Genomic DNA, 22,867 nt, shown 5'->3' on the forward strand with positions numbered 1-22,867 from the left:
CACTGAGTAGGATTTATGAAAGTATCGTAGGATTTATATTCTCCATAGGAAAATCTTGAACTTCCGTAGGAACATTAAATTATGGTTTCGCTAATGGTAGGTTTCGTCACCCTAATGGACGGCGAGGGATTCTCCCATTCCACTCCTCCACCCCTATCCTGGAGGTATCGTAGGGCTCACATGGCGGTGATGGTTCCTTACTTTTTTCCTTCTTCGCCAAATCCCTCCCGAGGATGGCTGGGAGAATAAGTTAAATTAATTGGTTCCCGGTTGTACCCTATAAGGACCCACCCGGGGTCCTCATCCACTGATCTGTAGTAGGTCGAATTGTGTCTTATGATGCTACCAACGATTTATCTCAGAGCTTCAACCACAAAAGTGAACCAAAGAAAAGTTAAGAAAAATAACAAACTTTGACTTCTACATCTTATTTTAATCATCGACTTGTTTCGATACACTAGTTATAGTCCTAACTCAAACTAAAATTCTTTAAGGTAAAGGCCTCAAGAATTCAGTGAAAAATAGAACAGTTTTCTAAAAATTTTCTGTTACCTGGTCCTGTGTTTGGACATTCGTAAAAGTACATCTTTAGGATGTACATCTGAAGACAAAGTACGTCTTTAGGATGTACATCTGAAGACAAAGTACGTCTTTAGGATGTACATCTGAAGACAAAGTACATCCGCACATTGACGTACATCTTTGGAGAAATTAACTATATTATTACTTTGTTAGAGATACGTAAAAACTCTGTTGATAAATTATAAAAGAAATCAGCTGATAAGCCAAGAGTGGGTTAGCAGAGCCATAACGTTAAGTTAATGAAATAGTGTGCATTTATGTTACACTACGACATTATAAAAATATTGATAACACGTGACATTTATTTCAATGTTACACACTTGGTATAAATCATTTATTTGCTCCATTAAGAATGAATTAATAAGAAAACGTCTATCGACCATCCATCCATACCTGGGTGAGAGGTCCAGGGGGCATAGCAGGCGCAGGGCCAGGTGGGCGTGCGGCCCCAGGAGGCCTAAGAGCAGTCTTAGGACGGGTGAGTGGACGGCTTCCGGGAGGGCCTCGAGCTCCCTCCTGAGGACGGCGCCGTCGTGGGCCATGGATGCCAGGTGGACGGCGGCCAGCCACTCCGCCACCGACGTGTGCAGCGCCCCGAAGTGGACTCCGATGCCCGCCCCGCCCCCCGCACGCGAGAAGGTCAGTCCCCGGGAGAAGATGCCCGCCTCGGCAGCCTCCAGACCCCTCCGAGAAGACCTCAGCTCCGACTCGGCGTACACGTACCTTCAATGGATTATCATCGTGATTTGGAGAACTTATTCCACGGGCGAAGAGGAAGCACCCTGCTCCCTCTAACGGTCTTATTTTTACTATATTGATAATGACGATGGTGACGCATTACTCATTAAAAAGTCATGCCGTTATCTTAAAATTTCTGGGCATGCAAAGGGTTTAGACATAGCCTTACTGCCAACATTTTCCTACGTCTCAAGCATTATAAAATGTCATCGCAGGAAATACAAAAGTAGATACAATTTTCAAATTTTGGATTTAAAAAAATGATGGAAAGTTACCTATATGCATTGAAAAATTATGATGATCGTATATAGGTTTCTATCAATTTGTCAAATAACAGAGAACAAAAGTACACATTTTCTCATCACATAAAGGGTTCAAAAAAATTGTCACCATTTTCTTTTATCCCAGACAAGAATATTTCACTCAGAAAATGCAAAGCTATACTTTTCAAATTTGAGGTCCAGGAAAGTGTTGAAAAATATCTTCTCTTTCTTCATTGAAAATCTCAAGGTTATAGCGTAGGTTTCTAAGAAATAATTTTGTAAGGTATGAAAAAATATTTAATATCCTGTATTGATTTTTGCTTTGGGTACGTCGTGAGAATTCAACCAAACCATCAGAAAACAACCAGATGAACCACTCAGAGCGCGGGTTCACCTGTTTGTTCTCTGACGGCTTAAAATGAGTACTGTGATTGTTGAGGATTTAACTGAAGATGAAGTATAGAGGGTTCCCACTGTGTGGAAATTAAAAAATTCCCCGAGATTTCCTGGTTTTTATAATTCGGTTCGCTAAAAACTGATACTTCCAGGACTTTCGCCATATTCCACGAGTTTTACCGAAAGACCAAATTTACCCCAAAATTCCGGGGTTTCCCGGTTTTCTAAGCTTGCTGACACCCAATGTATTATTTTGAGACTAGGATAGTTTAACAGAGTTTGTTTTTAATATTGAAAAAAGGCTGTTGCACTTTTCCACAATCATCTAATGCGTTTATTACCCATTCGCCTCATAATTTTCCATGGAAATTTCGGACCTAGATACCATTTCAATTTTTTTAAAGTTTTCATTTACCTACCTAATATTTTATGCAACATAATATTTTATTGTATAATTCATAGTTTTAGTTGTAATAGGATAATTGTAATCATTTTAGTACATTATATTATTTTCAGGATAATATTTATTCATTAGTCATAACAAATTTCAAATCTAACGATAATCACTCTACCGGCAGTTTTCTGTCTCTTTACCTTAAAGAAAATTGCATCAAGCCGGCGAATCGCCGGCTATTTACCCGAATGGGTTAATATATGGAACAGCAAAGTCAGTTTTATCATTAACAACATTAAAACGTTCTGAGGAATGAGTGGAAATTTGAACATACCTATTCTCCTTCAAGGCTGTCAGGGAAACCCTTCCAGCTTCCTCCAAGAGCTTCTGTCCCTCCTCGGCTATGAAGGCCTCCTCGAGCTCCTCTCCCCCGGGCTGTGCCCTCAGTCCCCGCTTCACCAGGGCCGTGAGCAGCAGCCGCAGAGCGTGGTGGGGAGGCGTTTCCGCCGGGGGCAGCCTGCCCCCCGCCTCCTCGTGCAGCGAGGCGAGGAGGAGCCAGCCGGCAGGGGTGGCAGTCGACAGGCGCCGAAGAACCGGAGATGTATCCGCCACCGCGTCCAGGAAGGCCGTCGCCGCGTCACCACCGTTCTCCGGACCTGCCGTTATGGAAGCCGCAGCATTGAGTAGAGATTACGTTGAAAAATAGTGTTATGTAGCTAAAAGATTGGAGAATAACATGGTATATGCTCAATAAAACAACCCCTGTTTCTGAAAAAAATATGTTTCATTACTCATTGAACTCCCCTCGTAATAGAGTAGTTTCCTTCATCAAAGAAAACGAAAGCCATTGATTGCCCAATTCGTTACCCACCATTACTATATTCATAATATACAAATTATTTGGTTTTAGAAATCCCAGTTTAGACGAATATTAATTATCAATTTCAAACTCACTTGAAAAAGCCCAGATTGGCGTCCATGCGATGCCACTCCACGTGACGTCACAGGGACCTTGTTTCTATACGAGTAGATGAGAGTTTTAAATCGTCTGAGATTACCTATGTATGCATGAGGCACAGAGCTCAGGGAACATCTCTTAATAATCACCTATTAAAATTGCCTATGGTCGGAAAGTTACCTTATTTTAATAGGGTATTAATAATCCTTATTTAAGCCAAGCACTACCTACCAGCAGGATACTCTGCTACCTGCTAGCAGTCTGCATCGTATCAACGCTCAAAGCCTCGCCCCAAGGTCACCTCAAACGGTGACAGCGAGAACCAGAATGACGTCACACGGGGGTTTCCCAGCATTCATACTAAGCCGTCGCGTTTTCGCGCGCTTTAAAATTTTCATTTAATCGCGAAAAATAGATGTCGTCATTAAAAAATCTAAAAGCGTGAAATAAGTACTCCAGGAGTAATCATCTTTCGATTTAGGCAAAAAATAATAGGAAACCACCCTATTATTGCGAATTTCTGTACCAATCTTTTCCAAGGGCTATCTAATTTTCATCATAAAAGTCATCATAAGCCAAAGTTCCGAAGACTAGCTTGACATAGCTCTTCCCTCTCCTTTATGCTAACTTTTTCATACTGATATATTTCTTCACTTTTACATCCCTAATTATTTTCCTATGTAACTCATTCGGGGCCACCCTTTGCCTATCTTTCCGATCACTTGTCCTCTGTCTTCATCAGCCCATTATGTTTCATGATATGACCCTAATCTTTATAATATTATAATAATATTTCGATTTAGGCAATAAAAAATAATAGGAAACCACCCTACTTAATAGTAATCTGTCCACGTACATGGTCTGAGCTCCGGACACCTTCTTCCGGCGAAGTGCGCGGCTGCCAGTGTGGACAGGTGTGATGGGTCCGGCCCTCTGAGCAGCACCCTCCTCTGCGCCCTGACTGAAGGCGGCGTTGATGTGGCCAGCAACAGAAGGCGACTCTCTGGTAGCAGCCGGCCTTCGAGCAGATCCGTGGCGTCGGACAGCGCCCCGCCCTCGTCCTCGCCGCCCGGGAAGTTCTCGTCCAGACCATCGAGGACGAAGAGCAGGGAGTCCCTGAGGGAGGGCAGGGCCCTCCACAGGGCCGGGAAGGCGTGCCGACCGAGGGCCGCCTTTGGAAGCAGCCTGCGCCGGAGGAAATGAGACAGCGAGGGTAGACCACGCATCTCGCGCAGCGGGAGCAGGAGGGCCAGGGAGACGCCGGGTAGCGGGGCGGAAGACGTGGGCCCCCCGCCGGAGGCGCCGTCGGGTGACTGGGTGGCCCAGGCGTGGAGCAGGCGGAGGGCCAGGGTGGTCTTGCCGCTGCCGGGGGCCCCCTCGACCACCACCCGTCTAGGGGCCTCGTGGACGATTCCATCGCTGGTCTGCGAGTGAGAGAATGGGGTTAGTGCCCGGCTAATCAAAATCGTGTGCTTCTAATAGAGCGCCTGAAGTCTCTCTAGGGATAATTCGGAGCGCCTCACAATGACCTGAAATTGAAAAAGCTCGCTAAAACATTAAAAATGATTTTTTTAGCACAGAGTTGAAACTCTGGTCATAGTGTTTTTTTAACTGCCGCGTAAATGGCGGAGAAAGTTATAATATGCAAAAATTGCCATGAGGAAAAAAAATTCCCTGGACCGGGAATCGAACCACGGACCGCTACGCAAACCTGTACGCTGCTCATGTCCCTGAAATGCCATGAAAATTTTACTAAGGCTTATGGTATTAAATATCACCCCCTTACGGTCCATAAATTCAATTCGGAGAGCCAAAGGTCCGTTGATCGATTACCGGTCTTAAGGATTTTTTTATCATAGAAATTAATTTGAATTCACCTCATTTCATGCGGTAGGTTTGAAATACACCACATTTACTGTCAAGCGCACCGTTATGCGCTGGTAATGAGCTCACTTTTCAATAGTAGCCTCTTTGAAGCCCATATTCCCTCGCGTTGCCATCCTTGATGGACCACGAGGAACAAACATCTAAGTAGTACCCTTAAACCTTTGTGAAATTTTCATTGGGGTTTAAAGAATCTGGATAGCGCAGTTGTTTGGATTTTGGTTATTATCAATTTATAAGTGCATGTCGAGACGCAAACGGTTTTTCATTGGCCATTTTTTTACACATATCAGAAAACAAAATTAAACAATAAGCATATTGATTCGATTATTACCTCTGACACAAAATAACTAGAAGCCTTTAGCGTATACAACGACAGTTTCATACCTCCAGCGTGACTTGAGACGGAGGAAATTTATCACCCACCGTGGTTTAACTTTATACCTAAAGACTTAATGTTGATCTTAGCTCAATATTATTTTCAAAGCGATAATTAAAAATACCAATCAGGGAACGCGTAGGATAAGCGTAGCAGCTGGCGGTAACATCTCACATAGGTATGTAACTGCAAGTAAGTTGCAAAATATAATTCAGTGATGACGTACTCTTTTACATAGAAATTTAAGGGGTTGGGTAAAGGAGTTGTGAGTGAGTAAGTCAATGCGCGAAGTATAACAAAAGTAGACGAAAAAACAGAAGACTAAACACACACAGAAGTACTAGCTCACTTACCTCGCAGATTTTCCCAGGGAAGGAATCACCGCGTATGTCTCAAGCGCGCACTTACTAATGCTTGTGAAATTTGAAACGTAAGTTAAAATCGTAGGCTTTCGCAGCTATATTCATGAGTATCGGAGGCCTTCGGGAGCAGTTGCATATTGCGCTTTGTGAAGCGAGCTTTCGTGGCCTTTACAGGAGGCATCGTTAAGCGATGAAGGAAATGTAATTCACCGAGGACGAACTCTTTACGTGGCAATTTACGGGCTTGAGTGTGAGGGAGCAAAGAAGGTAATGCGCCAAATTCAACGAATGTAGACTGGAAAACAGAAGAGAAATGACACATGTAAGTACCAGCTCATGCCTGATGATGCGTCCTGTAACGACCGCAACAGCTCGCTTCACAAAGCGTATCACGCAGCTGCTCCAGAAAGGCTCCGAATAACAAAGCTTGTGAAATATTACCGTAAGCCAGTGACCACACCCAAACCAATTATTTATTTATAATTGTATTCTATCGGTTACGTGCGCTTAGATGGAGCATTTTGATGATCATACCAGCCTCTCTACCCTCCCAACTTGGAGTCCCGTCTTCAATTCACGATAAGACCTTTTCTATTTCATTCCATCTAAAAATCTTCTCTCTCTTTCGTTCGCTAACGCAACATTCTTCTATCCAACAGTTTTCAACATTCCCTCCCCGTTCGGTTCTCGCTCCATCCATACCTTCTCTCTCCTCCCATCTAGAAGCTGCTTCTCCTCACCCACCATCTCCGGCACTTGGTCGTTCCACCTCCACTACGTCCACTTCACCTCATCCATTCTTCTTCAAACCCACGCCTCGAACGCTTCCAGTTTCTTATCATTCTCCTTCCTAAGTCTTCTCATATTTATGTCCTGAATAGCGCTACACTCCAGATCGGACACTCTACTAGCCTTTTCTTTAATCTCCTCCGTACACATAAATATGCTGAAAATACAAAAGAGAAAACCAGACATTATCACCCGCAGATTTTCTCAGGAGATCCAGCTTAACTCTCAAGCACGCACGCACCAAACCGGTAAATATTGTAGTTTACATGCCTATATGACGGACTATGAAGATGAAGACGTGAAAGACGTTTACGAGGATGTCGTGGAAGTAATAAAACATGCACGAGGGGAAGAGAATCTTACTATTTTTCCAGCCTTTATATCAACTCACCAACCTGTCTGTTTGTCTGTTTGTTTGTCTGTTTGTCTGGTACAAATCTTGTTACTCAAATTTGACTCACTTCCTGTGAAGCAAAAACGCTGAAATTTTGCACACTTCTTCATTTCCGATGACAATACATGAAAATATAACTTTTTCTCTCCAACCCCCCTTTAACCACCCCCCAGTCAACCTATAGCCCCCCAAAACATGTTTTTGATCTAAGAAGTTCCAAATGGTCGATTTTCGTGTTTTGCGACCACAGTAAAAGTTATCCACTTTAGGCATATCCACATAGTAGGCATTTAAAAGCATAGGGGTGGCATTTTGAAACATAGGGGGCTTACCATTCACTGAAAATTTAATAAATATAGTGACTTTTTTAATACGTCACTTTTGGTTTTTCGGGGTCACTGAGTTTTTTTGCTTTGTGTCATATATAAACGTTGCTCATCCCCTGTAATCTAAATATAAAGGCTGGTTTAAAAAAAAAATTTATAAGAGCTTATTATAGCTTGGAACGCTGTCATTGGAGAAGGCCAAGACGTAAGAATAACCGGAGAATATTGATTAGGCAAACGAAATGAAAGAGGAGAGATATTAATGGAATTGTGCACGGAATGCAGGCTAGTGGTAGCAAACACTTTATTAAAAAATCATATCCGAAGAAGATACACTTGGAAATTGCCATTAGACGTGAAAAGACATTAGATAGACTTTATATAGGCGAAGCAGAATTTTAGAAACCAGGTGAAAAACAGAAAAATCTACATCAGGGCAGATGTCGACCGCGACCATTATATAGTGATGATGAAATACCACCTAAACTTTAACAAAACTGAAGAGAACAGCGATGAATGTATGGAAGGTAGTACAAATGAAGGAGCCTCAATATCAGCAAGTATTTAAAAAAAGCAGTAGAGAGTAAAATGACAGAGGATGCTACCGCGAAAATAGGAAAAGAAAGCTGGAAATTAAAATAAATTAAACGTGGACTACAGGAGGTCGCAAAAAAGTTTTTGGGAGAAGAAAAACTGCCAAGAAAAATCAATGGAAAGCGGATGACGTCTTTAAACTTTTAAAATGAAGAATAAAGCACAAATATGTCAAAATCGAAGAAAAACATCTAATTTAGCAGAAAAAACGGACGAAATAAGTCGCAAAGCTAAAAAAAACTCGAGAAGCTGGATGTAGAATATCTGCAAAGATTTTCGCGACGAAATTGTGATTGCGCCTTCGTACATCAGATTGCGCAATGTCGTGCCCCGTGTAAAACTGCCTTAAGAAGAGCAGGATAGAGGAGAAGTGTTTTGAAAACCCTGGCAGAAGATGGAACAATATAATCGGTCACATCCTGAGATACGGCGAAGGATAGGCGGAAGGTAAGTGCGGTTGAGGTACGCCACAGATTAGATACAGCAGGTGATGAAGGATGTAAGAAAGATGAATTATGAAGGTGTTAAAAGATTAGCCGATAGCCGAGGGTTCAGTGAGGAGCTGCGTCAAACCGATGTTATGATTGATGATTGTCGATAATGATGATGAAATGCCTCTCGGTCAGTTACAACACACAACAGACACATTAAAACATTACAAGCAATATTTAACGCATGGCCGCACAAGAGCACAAACAGATTTTCAAATAGTTCGTATTCATCTTCATTTCAAAGTAACGAGTACCAGGAAAATCTTTGGTGCTTATATCACTGATTTATACTCGTTAAGTAGAAGACTTTAATAAAAACAACTAATTACATGCAACATTTCAATAGATGACAGAGTATAATAGAGAAAATGAGGTTACACTTTAGCTAGGCTCAAACGCAGGAGACATTATGCAAAATCAAAAGCCGTCATGACATTCAAATTCTGTGGTAGCTACTGCTATATGATGAACACTAGACTCCATTTGTTCTATAACTTATTAGTTTGGCATCCTAATCACACTTTATCCCAGCTCCCTTCCAATCACAGCCGAAATCCATTATAGCGCATCACAAAGGAAAATACGGAGAGCATTAAAACCTATAATATATTCCAATCTCCTGTCCTTTTGGACCCACTGGTTTCCAGGTATTCCGAAAACGGACGGCTTCGATTATCCTCATGGAGATGGCGGACTCTGTTGATTTACGTCCAAGGATAACAGTAGGCACACAATGAACGATACGCTATCTTACGAACCCAAATACGGAGAGTGACGTATGAATAATGGTGGAGAGTGAAGCCCGCCCGAACCATACTAGCCGGAGAAAAGGGTTATCGGTCTATATTCCAGCTCAGCACTCCGACTCTGAAAAGTTACAGGGGATAAATAACCTTGACACCGTTTTCAGTCGGGAAAGGAGGGCAAACATTACGTAAACTAGCGTAGTTACTCAACGTTTTGATTGCTCGTAAACGTATTTATATCAATTAACGGAATCAAAATAAGAACTATTTCATGAATGTAAATAAAAACTATTAATATGCAATTCGCGGATCAAACAACAAAGGAATATGACTTGCACTGTCGTGTATTTCTCTTTGAAATGGGTGGTGACGCACTGAATAATTAGAGTAATTAGTTAGAAAATATAAAGATCCGAATATTTTCGCTGTACTATTCGTCACCTTCTTCTCGAGTCAATTGCGGAGAATGTCTATGGCCCAAACCCTTTCGCGGTAGTTGATGACGACGACAAGGTAGTTGGTGCGCTCCCATTGTGGGGCCACAGCTTCTCAAAGTGAAGCGTGTGACGCCATCACCCACACCAACAAAAGGATTAAGGCCGCCGATCATTCACCGCAAGTAGCTAGATAAATAAGCGATGGATATGAAACGAAAATAATACGGATGTATTTTTTTAAACTACCACGAACGATAATAAAAATGAAACGGTTAGGGAGACCATTAATACATACATCTAAGAAATATAAATCAGAAAAGATGGCTGTGGCAGAGATGTGGATAAGGAGGCTATTTTTCGAAATGATTGTATAGTACCTTTGAGCTGTTTATCTTGACAACAGAGATCATGAGAAAGGCTTACCTTCCTCGTTTGATTTCGAATTGATTTCCAGCTGAGCCTAAGAATGAGGCAATTCACCTCGGCGATAACTCGATACTTCTTGAGGTATTGATAGAAGCATCATTGTCAACCGAAAATAAGACAGCTTAATACTTACAGGAATTAGAAAAAAGGGATGTAATGCACCATGGTGCCTCTTGCAATTACTTATATCAATGGGCTCCGTAGTATTTCTATCTTAAAATTGGTATGCTGCAATCCTACATTTTTCTCTTACCCATGCTATTTCCCTGAATTATCTGATGCTGTTCTTCATTTTGTTCTTCCCCCTCTTCATCTCCGTAGACAAGCTATTTTATTTCTCAATTCTATCACATCTCTTAACAACGGGAAACCTTCAAGTATTTGGAATTTGAGAACCAATATTAGCTACGAATTTTCATGGTGACTCTCTTAAAACATGGCGTCTATAATTTCGGAACAAATTAACTTCTGACGCTCACAGTCCCATTCTTATTCGATTTTCAACGTTTTCCTCTCTTTGAAACGACCCTAAATTGAAATTACCTCACAGAGACACGTGGATGCTTCAATCAATTTTGATCCAAAATATAATTTAAAAAGGCTTTGAAACTTACGAGACACAACTCCTGATGAACTGAAACACATCTTTATATTCGCATCACTTTTACTATTCGTATGCACTGTGAATATTTTGAAGATTAAAGAAAGAGTGTTAGCGGAAGAGCAATGTCAACAATGATATTCTGAATGATCATAATTAGTCAGCAATCCAAAGGTTGGTTTGATGCAGCTCTCCACTCCTTTCTCCAATATTAGCCTCTTCACATTTATGTATTCCTTCTCTTTAACAGGCCTAATAACTTGTCCCATGAAACTCATTCGATGCCGCCATTTGCTTTTCTTTAGACCCACTTGTTCTTCGACGATTGTCTTCATCGGGTCATAATGTCTCACAATGTAACCAAAGTTGTCCCGTCTTCTTCTTAGGGTTTCTAGAAGACTTCCTTTTTCTCCCACTCTTTTTAGCATTTCTCATTACTTTCTATTACGTGCTGGGGTGAACCATTTGTCTTCATCGTCCTTCAGTAGCGCCAAATTTCAAACGCTTCCACTTAAGACTTTTCTGCTGCTATCAATGTCCATGTCTCATTTTCATAAACAAATACGCTCCACACATAGCATCTGATGAATGTTTTGGATGTTTTGAAATGTTTTCTTCCCATTCAAAACTGTTTCAGATGAGTTAGGTTTAAGAAACTTTATAATATATCAACTTTCAGCTTAATGGGGAAGGCAAAAATTCATCAAAATCATTGTTGAGAATGAACTGATAATGAGAACACTAGATAACACTCATAATGAAGACCAATGAAAGGTTAGGAGCTTTACCATAATAACAAATGAAATACAAAGCACAAATCAGCTTGAGAACATCAAACAGAGCTTCTTTTATGGTAAATGATGCAATACATAGCATTTTAAGTTAAAGTGAGGACACCCACTGATATTTTGCTTTGAAAATCCTCAAACACAAAAATTCCAGCGTCTTCCTCAGCGGCAGTATGAGCGGTGCTATTAAATGGTATACCGACGGGATTTGTATCTGAAGAAATTCCCATTCGTTGAAGATTACCTGGATCAAGAATCGAACCAAAGACCCCTGGGTATGATTATAAATAATCCAGCGATCCTCAGTTCGAATCCCGATTCAGGAAATGTTTCCAACTCGCCGGTGGAAATGATCTTCGGCTGATTTTCCCAGGCGGATCAACATATCCTCATCACCTTCGACACTCCAAGCTTGAAGAAGTCCACTTTAATTCAAACTCCAGATCTGTGGTGCATTTGAAATGGTTGGGGTAAGTAAGTATCATACACGTGTGATAAGGAATTGGTATCCATTCATGTAACTTCATACAACACCGAATAAAAAAAAACCTGGTGAATCTTCGGAAAAAAAGAATCACTTACTGGAAGTAGTTACTCCGATATATTCACGACTTGAAGTCACACAGTACGAAATAATTTTCATAATAATTCCAAAATGCACATATGATGAAGAGGACTAACAGTAATCGAAGGAATCTTCTATTTTTAAGGCATATTATCTCCACGATAATTCGAAAAATGACACCATTTGCCACATCAAGAATTAATTCCAAAATTGAATTTTGAGGGTATGTAACTTGCCATTTTCATAGAAACGGTTGGGAATAAGCTGGCAACTAATGTGAAAAGCAATGAACTGAGATAGATAGTAATAAGCTGATGATGATGATAAATGACTTGCCACCTCACTCTAAGAAAACCAATTTAATTCAAACTTCAAATAAATTATGAATTATGAAATTTGTATTGGAAACAAGTCATAATTGAAAACACTCCTATTCTGATTTTTTTAGACCTTCTTGCAGTTCATTTGTAAGTCTATGGTGATTCCCCAGGAAATTGACGTAAATCTTAATGATTTCTTAAGGCTGTTAACACATGTTTATTGATTTATCGAGTAGTTTACCATTAACTTCTTTTATAAGTTGATTAAAATAATATTTTTGGCTTATATTATATAGCATATAAAACGATTTTTCGTGCCGACATATCTGTACATCATTAGCAAAAGTATAATTAAATAGCATTGAAATCGACGACACGTTAATGTCATAAATATATAAATATCTGCACTGAATCAGTTGAGATTTCCTTAAAACTCTTGTTCTATCATTTATTCCCTTTTTCTATAGGTTCATATAACACGGTGGACCCAATGCTATTGGTGAATTACAATGCAATTTAAAGCAGTTATTTCTCCTTTATGCCGTAGCAATTCAGCACACATGGCATCCCATCAACTCTTTAATTACATTCGTCATCCTTCATTCTATCCAACCGCCTCCTCCCTTATTCTCCACACACCTCCAAACCCTTCATTCCTGAAAATCCCAGCTAAACCTCAATCCCTCCCCTCAAATTCCCTTTCCCTTTAAACCCTTACATCCCACTATTCTCAGCAGTATCGCGCTCTCTCAGCGTAGCGATGCATCAGCACTCAACATACACACACATGCTCTGGCAGCTTGAACGATAAATATCGCGGGTCTGGACGTGAGAGATAAGGCTTAAGAGCGCTCAGCCAGGTCCGGATTGATTAATCGCACGTATTCTGCATTCAATGTCGTAAAAAAGGCAACTACGTGATCCGAAATTAACCCCTTTCCTACTCGGGAAAACAAGCGAACGGTAAATAACTTGGGGGGGCTTTTGAGGGAATAAAATACGAGGATAACCGCAGAGAGCAGAGAGTAACACAAGGCTCAGTGTTCGGTCCACTTTTATTTTTACACCCGCTCTTTCGACAGCCTACCCGAGCTCAATTCGTGTATTGGCTTCGGAGCATTTTTTCTCATGATATTAACGTCATTGCAGCCTTCTTCATTTTATTGTGTTGCCAATTTTCCGGTCGAAGTGCGAATTTTTTTTGCGACATTTTCAGCGCGCTACATGTGCCACCGTTAATTAGCACCGGACATCCGGAGTGGATGAGGGGATATCTCACCGTACAAATAACGAAATTTATGCCTAGCGGAGAATTTTGCGCTGTACCAAATATGATTACTCCGGGTCAAGAGAAAAATGCTCATCTCAGAGGAACATTCAGTGCACTAGATGATTTCCGTTCTTGAATGCCATCAATTATTACCATGGAGCTAGCGAACTAGGTTACTTCTATTTCAAATGTAGATAACTATGAGCGACCATCAATTAGAGGACTGGCTAGCTACTCTTCATACACGGAATTTCATTTCCCACTCCAAAATGATAATAATATGCCCCCAGTTTTCAAATATAAATTACGAAATATTGCTCACTTATTGATCTGACCAGGAAATGTAGTGCTAATCCAAATTAATCTTCATTAACTTATTAATGGGTATAAAAATAAATGGCAGCTTCATTGATATTGGTTTGCAAAGTTCCTGTCACACGTAAGGTGCGGTAATAAAACCTTTTTCCAAATGAGACTACTTTATGTTACAACTTTTTCATTACAAATCAGTCAGTCATTCAAACGCGAAATGATTTCATTAAACTTAATCCATAATTTTGTGCAAACTATTCAGTACTAAGTCATAAATTCAAGTATGTGTTATTAATTGAAAAAAATCCACCCCCTGATAGGTATAAATACTTTTTTATAATGCCTCAAATGCGTGCAAACAAATAGAATGACTCGCGATGTTTGTAGAAATTGAACCAGTTTGTCATATTAATTAATTGAGCTTAGCCATTAATAAATGTTGTGATTAAAAACGCACATTAACATTCCAAAGTCTGATATGATAATTGTCGACAGAAGTTTTCATTGCTCAAAAAATTACCCTGTGCCAACCACGCGAACAGCTTATCTTTCTCCGGTTAACTCTAGAATAAAGCATGGCTTATCAAGCTGGGGAGGCACGTATCGCTTTTACGTACAGAAAATTTGTATTATACAAAACAAATTATTGGTATGGTATGGTATTTGGGGAGGCGACCGACAGCTGAGGTCATTTGCGCCATGAGGGAAGGGTGTGGAAGGAAGGGTGGAGAGAAACCCGGCGTCGGCGTTAGCCCGCTCTTAACGAAAGGCGCCAAGGGGACCACGGCTTAACGTCCCATCCGACGGGCGGAGTGTTGCGCTTGAAATGTCCTCCACACAACATTCAAGCAGGGATCGGGCAGCCTCTGTAAATTCTCTGCCACTGCCGGGATTTGAACCCGAGCCCACCGGGTGGGAAGCCAACACTCTAGCCACCACACCAACCCGATCCCCCAAAACAAATTATTACGCATCATACTGGGAACAAGGACCCGAGATCCTTTGTTATCTCTACGCAAAAGTTTACATATATAAGTCTATGAAGTGCTATGTTTTAAGTGACTGATATTTCCCGATTAAATAGCCTGAAGAATACAAGGTTTCAACTTCAATTAAATGTCAGGGTAGGTGGTGCAGTTAGGCAGATTAGGTATTTCCTAGATAAAAAGGGAAAAGAAGGACCACATAATAATTTATGATAAAGTAAAATTTGCACTGAAGCCTGTAAAGTAACTTCGATCCCTTCTCTTATAACCCAAAATTACGCGGACTGAAAACAATGGGAATGGATTGACTATTAGATCTTTAGTCGCGTAAATAAACTGTAAATTATCTGTGTTTACAGAATAGTTTCAATAACAGCAATGATAATATAAAATAAAGTATTCTTATATCTCATATCTATGGATACGTCTATTGCATTTTTCCTGCCCAGTATAGTCACAATAAAATGACATTACTAGTTGTACCCACACATTAATAACTAGTCATAGTAGCTAGAAGTTTTCAAAGTACTGATATTTCGCGATTATTTAGCCTGAAGAACACAACGTTGCATCTTAGGCAGGTTAGGTATTTCCTGGAAAAAGGAGAAAAGAACGACCACACATAGATTGACGAAAAAGTAAAATTTCCACTCAAAATCGGCATACTAGTGATTCGCTCCCACCCCGCTGATAGGTTTTAACAGCTTCATACCCTTAATACTTTTATACTAATATATTTTATAGAACTTTTATACAAATTACAGTCATGCGGATTAAACGAAACAGTTGTAAATTGGATACGCGACTTTCTCAGAGATCGTAAACAAAAAGTAGTTCTTGACGGAATTAGCTCTGATGTTGTAAAAGTTACATCAGGTGTTCCACAAGGAAGCGTAATCGGCCCCCTTTTGTTCATTATATACATTAACGATCTCTGCTCCCGCATTAACAGTAAAATACGTTTATTTGCTGACGACGCTGTCATCTATCGCGAAATTAGTGATCACTCTGACTATGGAAATCTATCATCGGACTTAAACAACGTTCATTTGTGGAGTCAAGAGTGGGGACTCGAACTTAATCTGAGCAAATGCATGGCGGTACATTTTTTGCGGAATTCGTCCAACACTAACAATGTTTATGCAGTGGATGGTATTAACATAAAGGCAACAGACGAAGTGAAGTACCTGGGAGTTACGATAACCTCGAACCTCACGTGGGGAACACATATAATGAATATTTGCGGCATAGCCCTGAAGAAATTAGGATTCGTCAAGCGTATTGTGGGAAGATTTTCGGATGAGAAAGTAAAAGAAAGGTGCTATTTCGCTCTCGTCCGACCGCACCTTGAATATGCAGCGAGTGTATGGAATCCAGTGCAGAAAGACTGAACTGAATAAGATACAAAGGAAGGCTGCGCGTTTCGTCAAAAACCGCTACGGGCGTACAGACAGTGTTACCCAGATGTTAAGCGAATTAGGCTGGGAGCCGTTGGAGACTCGGAGGCTGCGCGCTAGGCTTAGATTGCTTGAACAATTAAGAATGGATATCTTTAAGAGCGACACAGAGAACATAATCTTAGAGCCACACTATATTTCCAGGTCCGACAGAAGCGATAAATTAAGAGAGATTTTTTGCCGAACGGATTGATATGGGAATTCGTTTTTCCCCCGAACAATAAAGGACTTTAATAAACGCTTGTCCCAACCTCGTTAGAGCACTTCTTTTTTTTTAATAGCTGTAAACGGCTGGTGTCCTAACACCCCCTGCCACACGCCTTTTAGGCGGCTTGCGGGGTATTATGTAGATGTAGATGTAGAATACATATTCGATCATAAACGGTGAAATATATCGGCAACGTCAACCGGTTGCTATATGGCTACTACTTTGATTCATGTTCAGTCTTATCGGCCAATTACAGGGGCAAAAAAAGGATAGTGAGGAGTGAATGAAGTAAGCATTGGAGAGGCAAAAACTTTCGAAATCGATAGAATCGAAATTGTGAGGAGAGATTATCGAAATTTGGAATATCAAATGCTCACATTCCAATTAAGGAATGGAGCGAGAAAGAAAAAAATCGGAATAATGACGCGACGGGTATGGATTGAGTTCAGCTTTAAAGTAACAGCTTCGAATAGAGGGGAAATAAGGAAAGATATCTCACAGCGGATTCAAGCAATTTTCTCCCGTCGAAGGGCGAATCTACTGTTGTTTAATCTAGGGATTACTCCACAAAATATCGAGCTTGATTGCAGCTGTAAGTTGTCGTTCAGAAAAAAACGGAAGGGACACTTATATTATTTTCATTAGAATGTAATTTTTTCATCATACACTTTCCTGTATAATTCATTAGCAATCTCTTCATGAATGAATACCGTTCCCTTGAAGATGGCTCGAAAAGTTGGCATAAAAACGTCTAAACATTCTTTGTAACTGAAGGTGAACAATTATATAAAGAAGATTTTTAAATTGATAATATTATGTAAGATTTGTTCTAGCGTTGAAATAGATATCATTTTGAAGAATTTTTGGGTAATTCATTTAGATAAATCTATCTGTAGCCTAAGGTCTAAAAGTAGCGGTAAGCGGAAAAACTAACGCTGGAGAAGTTCATCAGCATTTTTATGAAATATCTGAACTACACCGCAATTAAAAATGGATCACAGTTGCTCTACAAAAATCTCATAATAGTTTGAGATCAATGGAACAACACTTAACGGAACAAAAATTACCGAGCTCTTTATATATATTCATTTCAACTTTCTCTACCGAAATAAATACCACTAAATATATTCAAACATATATTTTCAACTAGTGGTCTCCAGCTTTATTTTTACATCATTTCCACATCGAAACAATAATAAAGGGCAAAAGTTATACATTTGATTTCTACGATTTTTTTTGATGCGTAAAAATTAAGTTGGTCGGATGCATCTAACGATTTTGATTTGCAAGGAAACCAGGCTGCCACCCTTATAAATTAGGGTGCCACAATGAGGGCACTAACTCGTTAATACGGCGAACTCTTGACTAAAAGTTATTTCAAATTATCTATCAGCGAGTTAATAAACGCTAACTATAATGACGTCAACATTTTATAGGAAGTGGCCGACAGCTTTCGAGATTTTTCAAAACTTTAAGGAGAGATAGAGTCACTTTAGTAATTCTATGCGAAAGGAATTCACTGGCACATTTCCACAGTGGTCTTAGCATCTACTATGGGTAGAGTTAAGATAACAATTTGACTGAACTTGCAGCAGTATTTAAGTGAGCCAGTGTGGAATTGCTCGGATTGTACAGATAGAAAGGGACCACTGCTGCGTAGAAATATAAGCATAGAAAACCTACGCCGAAAAAGAGCAGTAATACGGAAATATTCTTAACGCTAACATTTAATTGTGACAGGCGAATCTAGATTTTGAGAATTTCTTTTAACTGACAGACACAGAACCAATGCCACCTTATATTCAAAGCCTGAAACTTGATGATTTCACTAAATATTCTTAATGTTAGAATATTTTCGTAATCACTTGGATTACTATCCAGCAACATGCGTCTACGCTGCACGACATAGATCCTAAGAGCTCACGTCGGTGCAAAGCATTCAAGATTTTACAATATTGCTAATGGGCTATCGGAGGAAATAGATTATGACCCAGATGGATTCGTAAGGCATTCAAGATTTAACAATGTTACTAATGGAATTTCGAAGAAAAAAGATTACGGCCAGGGTACATTCGTATACATATATGATTTATTTTGCATTAGTACGCATTTTTTTCTTTTAAAATAGGAGTTTTATATTTAGAGAATGCTCTTATTTAAGGAATTGAGTTATGGAACCGTAGGTGAAAAAAGGCACCACGTCTTAACGGTCGAAAGAGTCGGATGCTCTTCGTGGAGTAAGGGAGTTACCCTCACAAGCCCACAACCCAACTCGAGAGGGAACCTCAACCCGAAACTCTGGTCGCCGATTTCACGGTGAACCATATAACATGTGGGGCGAGCTACAAGACGACGTAAATCAGGCCGGCCCTTATTTTTCAAAATTGAGAAAAGTTATGTTTTTCTGGTCTCAAAATGATCCAAATGAGGTTAGTACTCACGTGTTAAAATTAGGTCACTTTAAAATAACGTGAACCCGTGCCCCAATGGACCTAAGTACTGAGGACCCTCAATTGAGTATTTTTAGGGCAGAAAAAGTACTATCTAATCGTAAAACGTGAAAGTATATCTCTTAAGGACCGGATTTCTGTTTTTTTGATCTACCTATCTCTAAGCGATTACGAGATATTGTCCGTCGTAATGCGATCCACCCCTCAGGGTGCTACCCCGCACCGCAGTGCCACTGAGGTACAGCCCACACCACTTGCTAGAGACTTCTCCTCAACCCCCTTCCCGTTATTTTAAAGTAATCAAATTTGAACACGTGAAAAACAACGTCATTTGGGTCATTTTGAGACTAGGAAAACATAACTTTTCTTAATTCTGAAAAATAAGGGCCGGCCTAGCTTACTTTCATACAAGCAGGACACACGCGACATATGTCGGATCCTAAACGCCCTCTTTCTCTGACCGCGTTCCCATACACCACCAATAAGGCCACACATGGATTGCAGCGGGGATGGACAAAGAAGATAGATATGTTGGTAACGAATCAAGGCTGAGATAAACTTGCACCGATGTTTATGTTGGTCCAAAAACTTATTTTTTGATAGCTGCAAATGCGGATGGATTTTTTGGCGCAGTTTCATAAGAAAGGAAACTATAAAAAAATCAACTTCATCGCACCATTCTTAATCCTACCGAATCGTGTATAAAAATTTCGAATAAACATTATCGAAAATTGCCCATTTTAGAGTGATGTTCCAAGATTTTTTTGCTTTCTTCGGCAAAACTGCGGTTACCAGCTACTAAATCAACTTTTGGTGATGAATATTACCGTTCCTGACGATAAAATTAATTATAATAAATTCTTTTATAGAAACGAAAACCTCACCTCAATCACAATGTCCACATACCTGCGAAAAATTTCCGTCCACCTGAGTCACAATCAGCCTCGTTTACTATTTGCATGAGAAAATGATGGATAAAAAGTCTCTAATGAGAGAAATTCTCTTCTTGGTGGTGCATTTGGCAATATAATTGAATCTCATGACTAGCTTTACCTTTCTTTGCTAGACCAATTCTCAGGATCTAATAAATAAGGATAGGCTAGTGCCCGCAATATTGAGGAATGAAGAGAACTACGAGTGAAAAGTCACTTAGGAAGGAGAAAGCGGAAATCAAGAAATCGTAGATATAGTATTGAAAATAGGCTACTCCTAATGCCGTTAATGACCCAATATCCAAAAATAATTTGTAGAAAACTAATTGGCAAATCAACATTCATGACTTTTGAGGCAACATGTGTCAAGATAAAAAAATGGCAAACGTTTCCTCTTCATGGCGGAGACCCTAATCAGGGCTAATTACCGCGTCGCCTTCATTGAGAATCAATAAATGCGTGGTGGGAGCTGGCAGAGATTTTTCTAGACGTCTCTCTTCCTAGATGTGACTAGGAGACATGTTTCGCTAATTTTCTATTCGTTGTTGTCTCTGTTGAAGTTTTTCTCATGCTTTTTCCAAAGCCTCCCGGAAGATTCTCGTTTTGAAATATTTTTATTTACATCGATGGTATTTTTTTAAAACGTTGATGTGAAGGAAATTGTGAAGCGCTAAACGGTACGGACACATGGACACTTAGGACGGAGGACGAGAGAGGACTGGGGACGTTTGATATGCAGGTGTGGAGAAGAATGGAAAGGGTGAGGTGGATGGAGAGGAAATGCTGAACATGGTGGGTGAGGAGAGGCAGCTTCTAGATGAGATACGGAGGAGACAGAAGGTATGGATAGATCGAGTACCTAGCGGGGAAGAGATGTGGAAAACAGCGTTAGAGGGTAGATTGCTGGGTAAAAGAGGGAGAGGGAGGAAGAGAATACCATTTTTTAGATAATATTCTCTTCCTCCTTTACTTGCCATTCGTATAAACTGGGATTTCTAAAACCAAATAAATTGTATATTATGAACACACTAATTGTGGGTACGAATCGCAATCAATTCCTTTCGTTTTCTTTGATGAAAGAAACCACCCTATTATAGTTGGTGTAAAACGTTGGTCATTTTAAAATCTTGAAACCATTCATATTGACGTAATTGTGGGTTGAACGAAAGCTTTATAAATTGGTCAAATTTTTGTTTGCTATTTAGCGGTTTACGTTTCGAATTTACATCACGTCCTCTGCTGCGTTGTTCATTACTTCGGTCGAATTTCACCCTCCGCCAAACGCATCCGAGGTGAGCCTCAGAGTGCCACGTCCTCCAAATTCTGCGCTCACCACAAGGGCTTAGGATGACCCCGTACAAACGCCGTTCTCTCGCCAATACAATGCCCTCGCTGAACCGTTGTACAAGGGAGTCGGACCGAATTAGTAGCCCAACACACACTCTGTAGCAGAGAATGGATGGGACGGCAGACGTGACCGCAAGGCAAAGGAGACATGGAGTACTACAGCACGGCTCTGCTTGGGTCGCCTAACATCCAAGCATAACATTGGGCATGTTATCATGGTGACCGAGAAAACATAAAATATACTTGGAGCCAAAAGAGCCTGAGAATCTGAAAATTTCTTTGAAATTAAAGTTTCCCTCATTCAAGCTGTGTAAAACGTAATATGCACAGAATCACAGGACTTACATTTGTATAATATTAATTTTATTAGGTATCATGCGGTGAAATAACATGTAAAATTAATTAAATAAAACTTTTTCGCACTGTTCACCTCTTTTGTAGCGAAAATAAACTACTGGTTTCGATGCAAACTCAGTATCTAATCAACCTGATGATGCTGTGCGTCGAAACGTGTAGTTAATTTTCTGAGCAAAATAAGAGGACACTACGAAATTTTTTATTTAATTAATATTCTGAACAGGCTTCTCTTTGGTGATAAGGGATGGACAAACGACAACAGTCAAGGAGTCCAGATAAGTGGCGTATCCGAGGGCCCAAGGATCATCAGGGAGACAATTGAAATGGCCAAAACATTCACGAACTTCAACCGTGAAGACGGCTACACTCTCGCCAGCGCGTGGAAACGGGTCTTCCAAGATCTCGCTCGACCAATCAGGGAGCGTCTCCACAAAATAGGCGCCAAGCAGGGTGTATATAAAGAGGAAAAAATTCTGCATAGACACTTCAGCTGACCCGAGGAAGCCAAATGGAACGATGGCGAAATATTGTCCAGCAAAATGGATAAACGCGGAGGGAAACCCGTAAGAATCGCTGCCTATCGTCATGATTTCCGCGGAAGCCTACTTTGAAAATTTCTTAATTCTCTAAAAATGAATCTATATAATTTGCCATTAAAATTATTATTCCCTTAAAATTATTCTAATTAGTACCTCATATAGAACTTAGACCATACCTACCATTTGACCATCAGTATTTTTTACCCTTGTTTTCGACAAGATTTTGCTATGAGTATTCTCGTATGCCTTAACTTCAAAAATTGAATTGAAAGATTGAATTGTAAATATTCTGCGTAAAATAATTTTATTCATTGGTATCGATTGATGTCTTCTTTGAAAGCAAACATTTTTCCAACCAGGTACATTAAAATTATTGTATATAACTGATTATTAACATTACTTTTCTCTTAAAATAATTATATTTACCTCATAGAGACCTTAGACCATACCTTTGAACGCGGTACCGACCATTTGGACCGCTTGCATTTTCCCTTGTTTTCGACGAGTATCTTTATGAGTATTGGTGTATGTCCTAACATAAAAAATTGATTGGAAAGGTTGAATTGTGAAAATATT

General features: G+C 40.0%; 1 protein-coding gene across 1 annotated transcript in view; it reads right to left on the reverse strand.

Moving 5' to 3' along the window:
* The window catches only part of LOC124167786, a 533,972-nt gene that overhangs the window by 12,421 nt on the left and 498,684 nt on the right, over nucleotides 1–22,867 (reverse strand). The window contains exons 3-5 of the mRNA XM_046545806.1: nucleotides 4,188–4,755; nucleotides 2,708–3,029; nucleotides 976–1,305 (exon numbers count right to left, since the gene is read on the reverse strand). Of these exons, the coding sequence (XP_046401762.1) occupies nucleotides 976–1,305; nucleotides 2,708–3,029; nucleotides 4,188–4,755 (1,220 nt within the window). The remainder of the gene's footprint in view (nucleotides 1–975; nucleotides 1,306–2,707; nucleotides 3,030–4,187; nucleotides 4,756–22,867) is intronic.

This window comes from Ischnura elegans, chromosome 11, assembly GCF_921293095.1.
Source record: "Ischnura elegans chromosome 11, ioIscEleg1.1, whole genome shotgun sequence".
NCBI lineage: Eukaryota > Metazoa > Arthropoda > Insecta > Odonata > Coenagrionidae > Ischnura > Ischnura elegans.